The following is a 9,276-nucleotide window of genomic DNA, read 5'->3' as shown; positions in this document are numbered from 1 at the left end:
AAAATTAATTTTTAAAAAATCCACGCCTTGTGTTAGGACCCTAAAAATAATTTTTAAAAAATTCACGCCTTGTGTTAGGACCTTAAAAATAATTTTTAAAAAATCCACGCCTTGTCTAAGTTAGAAAAAAAATAATTCTGTTAAATTTGATTTTTATAAAAAATTTTTATTAGGTATAATTAGAATATATATAATTTCCCTTTTTCCTGACAGCCCGTCATTTATAGTTCATATTCCACCAGGGGATCTGAAAAATAAAAAAAAAATATTTTTTCTTAATTTTAAATTTTTTCTCAAGCCCTTCTCTTACCCTCATGGTTACAGTACTTCCTATAGACCACAAATACCACGGCCACTAAACCGCATATCCCTATAACGGAGGCTAAAATGATCCATAGCATTTGTCCCGCTGTTGGATCCTGATGATCGCCAATAATTTGCATTTCATTGGAATGCCCATCTGGGGTGGTTCCAGAAGTGATCGTTGAAATTGTAGTTGTAGTCGTGGAACCTAGAGGTAGAATTCGCGGTATCTTACACATATACAATTGGGGCTCCTCTTCCAAATCTTCCTCATCGATGTGACACAATAGCTGGGTTCGTACCTCATCACAATGACAGAGACTTAAATTTAGACATGGCTTATCATAGGGATCCATGCAGAGATGGACACATTGCGGATTCGTATGGAATGTACCAAATTCATCATATTCCTGCCAACATTGGCAGTGAGCCACACAATTTTCTAGCAGTGGGATGGGGGTACTTTCTGACACTTTGGGGGTTGTCAAAGGGAGAGTGGTGGTGGAGGATTCTCCTGGGGTGAATGATGCCCATGTTATCATGTGATCCTTGTCATTGATTGTTGTTGCTGTACTTGTTGTTGTCATTGCTTTTTGACAATAACTATGATTGTAGGCCCCCTCTCCTATTTCCAGGGGTTCATAATTTTCATGACATATACAAATATTCGGCTCCACACACACACCATTATGACACTCCGGCTCACATACTGGTTCACAAATATTCACCGACCCCCCTTGGAACCGGTAACCCTCAGAGCACTGGCAAATTTCCGGTTCAACACAGGTACCATTTTGACAAGCCATCGAGCAAGTGGGTTCACAGTTCTGATTGGGTCCCATTAAATAACCCGCCTTACAAATACACACCTCCGGTCTATAGCAGAGGCCATTGAGACAGCCGCCCGTACATTGGGGTTTACATTGTTCCACTTCATCCATGGCATAACCCTCCAGACATTCACATTTATTCGGCTGTGCACATCGAGCAAATGCCGAACAATTTGGCTGACATAGGGGCTCACAGAAAAATTCATAGATCGATGTATTTTTCGGTTGATAGCCATTGAAACATTGACACATATTCGGTTCGCTGCAATGGGAATTTTCGGGGCAGGGTTTTTCACACACAGGCTCACAGTGGTGATCCACCATTTCATAACCTCTCAAGCACGAACAGACATTACCTTCCTCGCATTTTGAATTTTCCGGACAAGGGGGATCACATACCGGTTCACACCGCCCATTTGCGGTGAGATTATATCCCTGGCTGCATTCACATTGATTGGGTTTTGAACAGAAACCATTTTCAGGACATCCGTCCTCACACTGTGGCACACATTCCAATACACCTTCTTCAACTTTACCCAGCTCATAGCCCTCTAAACATTCACATTGATTGGGTTTCTTACAGAAGGCATTCTCCAAACAGGCTGGCGAACACACAGCTTCACATTTACCCTCCGAGTTCATCGAATAACCGTCCTTACACACACATTCATTGGGCCGTTCGCAATAGGAATTCTCAGGACATTGTGGCAAACATTTGGCTTGACACTTCAATGTGGCATTATCGACTTCCAGATCACTGCCCACGTTCGTATATCCCTCGGAACATGAACATTGATTCGGCTGCACACACTTAGCATTTGGCGGACACGATGGAACACACACTGCCACACATTTGCCATTAACCATTTCATATCCTTTCGTACAGCTACAAACATTGGGAGCAGAACATTGGGAATTTTCTGGGCATCCATCATAACAGAGGGGTCTGCAATTCACCCGCAATGGCTGGGAGGTGAAACTGACATAACCACTGGAACATTCACACCTGTCGGGACCAGCACAATGGGAATTTGTGGGGCAGGATGGTCGGCAATCCGGTACACACTGAGAATCGATTTTTTTATAGCCACGGCAGCAGACATATACAGTCTCGTAATCGGTATAGTACTGAAAAAATACAATTAATTAAAAAAATTTTTAAATAAATAAAAAATTTAAATTTAATTTTTTAAAATTTTTTTTAAATTTCTTATTATTTAGACAAAGCGTGAATTTTTTTAAAAATATTTTTTATTAATTAGGAGATGATAGATACCAAGCAACGGTACTGATTGGCTTTAACATGGCGAAGTCCAGGCTTATCTTGGTACCTCTTTCATCTCACTTGTGGACACTGACCTCCCGCGGTGTCACCTGGGGAGCTATTCTCATCACCCGATGATATAGTGAGCTAATATGTGCCGGGAGTTCACCCATAAGAACTATAAAAAATGGGTTGAGGCGTCGGGTTAGTTGCCCACACTTGGAAAACCCAACCTACTATGAAAAAGCAAAGAAAAAGAAAACCAAACCTACCTAATGTTGACGACCCCCACAAACGTATAAAGGACCAAGATCTGCGAATCTGCACTTGGAATGTGCGCACGTTGTACAGAACAGGCGGATGTACTCAAGAAGTACAAAGCCGATATTATTGTCTTACAGGAAATGCGATGGAAAGGGACAGGCGTAAGTAAATCAGACGACTAGCTGCCATGAAACGAGACACGAATTTGGCTGCGGATTTATGTTAACAGGAGAACAAAATACCTTGACTCCTGATTCACTCCGGTAGATGAGCGAATTGCTATAATCCGCATAAAAGCGAAGTTCTTCTACATCAGTCTTATTTGCGTCCATGCTCCGACCGCAGACAAAGATGAGCAGACCAGACATATTTTAGGAGCGCATAGAAACAGCATATGATCGCTGCCCTGGCTATGACAATAAAATTCTGCTAGAAGATTTTAATGCAAAAATCGGAAGGGAAATTATCTTTGGTCCCACTGTCGGAAAATTCAGCCTTCATGAAGAAACACCCGACAGCGGCATGATGTTGATTGACTTCGCGGCAGCAAAAAACATGATAATTAGCAGCAACAGATTCAAACCTCTCGATATACACAAGGACACCTGGATTTCTCCTGATCCATGGTACGATCGGGAGTAACGCTACTGATCTGAAAAACGCAGAGCATAGGGCCACCCTGCAGACAGTAGCAACACGTAATGTGATGGAGAATTATCGGGAGAAAAGGAGAGAGGAGAAACGTAATTTCAGAAAAAATAACAAGAAAAACGTAAGCGTGGAGAAGTCGAGATGAAAGTGGTCAGAATGAAGTCCGAAAATTTTACCAACGAGTAAAACATCAAACCGAAGGTTTTGGTGCAGGCACATCCTCCTGTAGAGATGAAGAAGGAAACCTGGTGACAGATACAGACAGCGTCTTGAGGATCTGGAAGGAGATTTTTGAAAAGATTCTGTTATCAAATAGCGCAGCGAAGAAGATACCCCAGAACCAATAAGATATGATGTTATAGAGTGTATACCACCTAGCCAAGATGAGGTCAGAATAGCAATCAATCGGCTGAAGAATAATAAAGCAGCAGGTACCTATGGGTTACATGCCGAACTATCAAGATTGATAGTCAGATGCTGGTAAGGAGCATGCATCAGCTGATTAGAACAATTTGGCTAGATAAATGCATGCCCAATTATTAGAACCTCAGCATCCTGTGTCCCGTGCACAAAAAAGGAGACAAAACGATATGTGCCAACTATAAGGGAATTAGCCTTCTTCCCATCGCATATAAAGTGCTATCCAGCGTGCTGTGTGAACGATTGAAGCCAATGGTCAATGACATCATTGGACCATACCAATGCGGCTTCAGGCCTGACAAATCAACTATTAATCAGATTTTCACTCAGCGCCAAAGCCTGAAAAAAAGCCACGAAAAACACAACGACACATACCACCTATTCGTCGACTATAAAGCCGCATTCGACTGCCCTATCCGTTCAGAGGTGTTTAAAGCCATGTCTACGTTCGGTATTCCTGCAAAATTAATACGGCTATGCAGGATAACTTTAAGTGGCACAAGGTCAGCAGTTAAAGTCGGAAAGGATCTATCGGATCCCTTCAATACCGCACGGGGATTCAGACAAGGTGACAGTTTGTTGTGTGATCTTTTTAACATCTTGCTGGAAAATATCATACGATACGAAAAGGTGAACAGAAATGTCACTCTGTACACCAAACAACACATGTTACTCGCCTACGCCGATGACATCGATATAATGGGTGGAACATTGCGTGGAACCTTTGAACAAATTGAGAAGGAGTCTGCCAAAGTGGGTCTGACAGTAAATGGCGAGAAGACCAAGCTGATGGTATCAACGCGCAAGACGTCCAGTAGACTCGGACCAATTATGGAACTTGAGAACTACAGGTTCGAGGTAGTTAAAGATTGTATATACCTTGGCACCGCAATAAATAAAACGAATGACATCAATTTTGAAATTCGGAGAAGGATTGTGATGGCCAAAAGATGCTACTATGGTCTAAGTAAGCAGTTTAGAAAACAAGACCACCTACCGCCAGACAAAACTCACACTTTACAAGACGCTGATACTACTTGTGCTATTATATGGGTCAGCAGCATGGGTACTTGCGAAAGCAGATGAGGCAGCTCTTCGGATGTTTCAAAGATTTTTTAATTAAAAATTAATTTTATTTTAATTAGACAAGGCGTCAATTTTTTAAAAATTTGTTTAATTTTATGTTGACAAGGTGTGGATTTTTTAAAAATTAATTTTTATTAATTAGACAAGGCGTGATTTTTTTTAAATTAATTTTTATTAATTAGACAAGGCGTGGATTTTTTTAAAAATTAATTTTTATTAATTAGATAAGGCGTGATTTTTTAAAAATTATTTTTTTTAATTAGGCAAGGCGTGATTTTTTAAAAAAATAATTTTTATTAATTAGAGAAGGCATGATTTTTTTAAAAATTAATTTTTATTAATTAGCCTTTTATTAATTATATACCTGTATATATGAATGACCATGAAAATATGCCATACGGGTCCTAGTCACCGCCTTCCGTTTTATATCACATATATGATTATCGAAATGAGCACTTCGAAATGCCGCACTTGGATTTGAAGACATCAGCCACGTTATAATTACAAAAATTAACAATAAGTTTAATTCCATGGCGATGATTTTAAGTGGCCAACTTAATTATCGAAGCCTTTCCAAGAAACTGACTATTTGATTTCACAACAATAAAACAAATCAGAATTTTCAATACAAATTTCTTTCAAATAATCACATATTTGTTAGATAAAAACAGTATTGAATGAAAACTATGCGAATCCGTTCATTTCCATGGGAATTACAAATTCCGCTGGCGTTTTCATTTTGCGAACTGGACCAGTTTTGATAAAGAAGCAGAGCAGACGTCATACTCAGAAATTGTTTTGAAATAAATATTGATTTTTTTGCCATACGACGTGGATTTTTAAAATTTCAAAAAAATGGCTTCTTACCTGCATCGATGAATAAACATAGGGTTCATATTTGTATTTGATATTTCCTAGCCAGCCAAGCTTGGTTGTCAAGCGTTCACCATTGTTCCACTGTATCCGGGTTTTGCTCACATATTTTTTGTCCGTACACCATTGGGCTAAACTCTGATGATGATGACTGACCATCAGGCTCCATAGGCAGACCACATGAAGGACATTTCCGAAACCAATCATTATTCGAAAATAATTTTTTTTTTGAACTAATAAATTAAAATAATCCGTTATGGCGTTGGATGCAATTTCAGTCAATGAATGGGATCAAATATTTCACAATAATGAAATGGAAACTGAATGAGCGGAAAAAAACAGAAAAGAAAATATAAAATATTTTATTTATCGCAAACTATTTTATTTGTTTTCTCGCACAGATACAAGAGTGGGTCGAAATTAAAACAGATACTATGATATTACAGCGGCTCACAGAAAAAAAAAAAATTTAAAAAATCCACGCCTTGTTTCGATGGACCTTAAAAAATGATTTTTAAAAAATCCACGCCTTGTTTCGATGGACCTTAAAAAATGATTTTTAAAAAATCCACGCCTTGTTTCGATGGACCTAAAAAATGATTTTTAAAAAATCCACGCCTTGTTTCGATGGACATTAAAAAATGATTTTTAAAAAATCCACGCCTTGTTTTGATGGACCTAAAAAATGATTTTTTAAAAATCCACGCCTTGTTTCGATGGACCTTAAAAAATAATTTTTAAAAAATCCACGCCTTGTTTCGATGGACCTTAAAAAATAATTTTTAAAAAATCCACGCCTTGCTTCGATGGAGCTTAAAAAATAATTTTTAAAAAACCAACGCCTTGTATGTAGGGACCTTAAAAAATAATTTTTAAAAAATCCACGCCATGTATGTAGGGACCGTAAAAAATAATTTTTAAAAAATCCACGCCTTGTATGTAGGGACCTTAAAAAATAATTTTTAAAAAATCCACGCCTTGTATGTAGGGACCTTAAAAAATAATTTTTAAAAAATCCACGCCTTGTATGTAGGGACCTTAAAAAATAATTTTTAAAAAATCCACGCCTTGTATGTAGGGACCTTAAAAAATAATTTTTAAAAAATCCACGCCTTGTATGTAGGGACCTTAAAAAATAATTTTTAAAAAATCCACGCCTTGTATGTAGGGACCGTAAAAAATAATTTTTAAAAAATCCACGCCATGTATGTAGGGACCGTAAAAAATAATTTTTAAAAAATCCACGCCTTGTATGTAGGGACCTTAAAAAATAATTTTTAAAAAATCCACGCCTTGTATGTAGGGACCTTAAAAAATAATTTTTAAAAAATCCACGCCATGTATGTAGGGACCGTAAAAAATAATTTTTAAAAAATCCACGCCTTGTATGTAGGGACCTTAAAAAATAATTTTTAAAAAATCCACGCCTTGTATGTAGGGACTTTAAAAAATAATTTTAAAAAAATCCACGCCTTGTATGTAGGGACCTTAAAAAATAATTTAAAAAAAATCCACGCCTTGTGTCGATGGACCTTAAAAATAATTTTTTTAAAAATCCACGCCTTGTGTCGATGGACCTTAAAAATAATTTTTTTAAAAATCCACGCCTTGTGTCGATGGACCTTAAAAATAATTTTTATAAAAATCCAGGCCTTGTGTCGATGGACCTTAAAAATAAGTTTTTTAAAAATCCACGCCTTGTGTCGATGGACCTTAAAAATAATTTTTATAAAAATCCAGGCCTTGTGTCGATGGACCTTAAAAATAAGTTTTTTAAAAATCCACGCCTTGTGTCGATGGACCTTAAAAATAATTTTTTTAAAAATCCACGCCTTGTGTCGATGGACCTTAAAAATATTTTTTTTTTTTAAAATCCACGCCTTGTGTCGATGGACCTTAAAAATAATTTTTTTAAAAATCCACGCCTTGTGTCGATGGACCTTAAAAATAATTTTTTTAAAAATCCACGCCTTGTGTCGATGGACCTTAAAAATAATTTTTTTAAAAATCCACGCCTTGTGTCGATGGACCTTAAAAATAATTTTTTTTTTTTAAAAATCCACGCCTTGTGTCGATGGACCTTAAAAATAATTTTTTTTAAAAATCCACGCCTTGTGTCGATGGACCTTAAAAATAATTTTTTTAAAAATCCACGCCTTGTGTCGATGGACCTTAAAAATAATTTTTTTTTAAAAATCCACGCCTTGTGTCGATGGACCTTACAAATAATTTTTTTAAAAATCCACGCCTTGTGTCGATGGACCTTAAAAATAATTTTTTTTTAAAAATCCACGCCTTGTGTCAATGGACCTTAAAAAATAATTTTTTTTTTAAAAATCCACGCCTTGTGTCGATGGACCTTAAAAAATAATTTTTAAAAAATCCACGCCTTGTATGTAGGGACCTTAAAAAATAATTTTTAAAAAATCCACGCCTTGTATGTAGGGACCTTAAAAAATAATTTTTAAAAAATCCACGCCTTGTATGTAGGGACCTTAAAAAATAATTTTTAAAAAATCCACGCCTTGTATGTAGGGACCTTAAAAAATAATTTTTAAAAAATCCACGCCTTGTATGTAGGGACCTTAAAAAATAATTTTTAAAAAATCCACGCCTTGTATGTAGGGACCTTAAAAAATAATTTTTAAAAAATCCACGCCTTGTATGTAGGGACCTTAAAAAATAATTTTTAAAAAATCCACGCCTTGTATGTAGGGACCTTAAAAAATAATTTTTAAAAAATCCACGCCTTGTATGTAGGGACCTTAAAAAATAATTTTTAAAAAATCCACGCCTTGTATGTAGGGACCTTAAAAAATAATTTTTAAAAAATCCACGCCTTGTATGTAGGGACCTTAAAAAATAATTTTTAAAAAATCCACGCCTTGTATGTAGGGACCTTAAAAAATAATTTTTAAAAAATCCACGCCTTGTATGTAGGGACCTTAAAAAATAATTTTTAAAAAATCCACGCCTTGTATGTAGGGACCTTAAAAAATAATTTTTAAAAAATCCACGCCTTGTATGTAGGGACCTTAAAAAATAATTTTTAAAAAATCCACGCCTTGTATGTAGGGACCTTAAAAAATAATTTTTAAAAAATCCACGCCTTGTATGTAGGGACCTTAAAAAATAATTTTTAAAAAATCCACGCCTTGTATGTAGGGACCTTAAAAAATAATTTTTAAAAAATCCACGCCTTGTATGTAGGGACCTTAAAAAATAATTTTTAAAAAATCCACGCCTTGTATGTAGGGACCTTAAAAAATAATTTTTAAAAAAATCCACGCCTTGTATGTAGGGACCTTAAAAAATAATTTTTAAAAAATCCACGCCTTGTATGTAGGGACCTTAAAAAATAATTTTTAAAAAATCCACGCCTTGTATGTAGGGACCTTAAAAAATAATTTTTAAAAAATCCACGCCTTGTATGTAGGGACCTTAAAAAATAATTTTTAAAAAATCCACGCCTTGTATGTAGGGACCTTAAAAAATAATTTTTAAAAAATCCACGCCTTGTATGTAGGGACCTTAAAAAATAATTTTTAAAAAATCCACGCCTTGTATGTAGGGACCTTAAAAAAT

The 9,276-nt window shown here is 36.1% G+C and overlaps 1 protein-coding gene across 1 annotated transcript; it reads right to left on the bottom strand.

Moving 5' to 3' along the window:
* Positions 1 to 221: 221 nt before the first annotated feature.
* Positions 222 to 5,850, bottom strand: LOC133332746 (protein draper-like). The gene is made up of 4 exons (XM_061541121.1): positions 5,686 to 5,850; positions 2,095 to 2,261; positions 311 to 2,019; positions 222 to 247 (listed from the first exon to the last, which is right to left on the bottom strand). The coding sequence occupies exons 1-4, from the start codon at positions 5,848 to 5,850 to the stop codon at positions 222 to 224; spliced, it is 2,067 nt and encodes a 688-aa protein (XP_061397105.1).
* Positions 5,851 to 9,276: the final 3,426 nt, after the last annotated feature.

This window comes from Musca vetustissima, unplaced genomic scaffold, assembly GCF_032173495.1.
Source record: "Musca vetustissima isolate MV318-11 ecotype Yass unplaced genomic scaffold, APGP_CSIRO_Mvet_v1 utg9143, whole genome shotgun sequence".
In the NCBI taxonomy this organism is placed as follows: domain Eukaryota; kingdom Metazoa; phylum Arthropoda; class Insecta; order Diptera; family Muscidae; genus Musca; species Musca vetustissima.
This window is presented reverse-complemented; position numbering and strand designations above follow the sequence as displayed.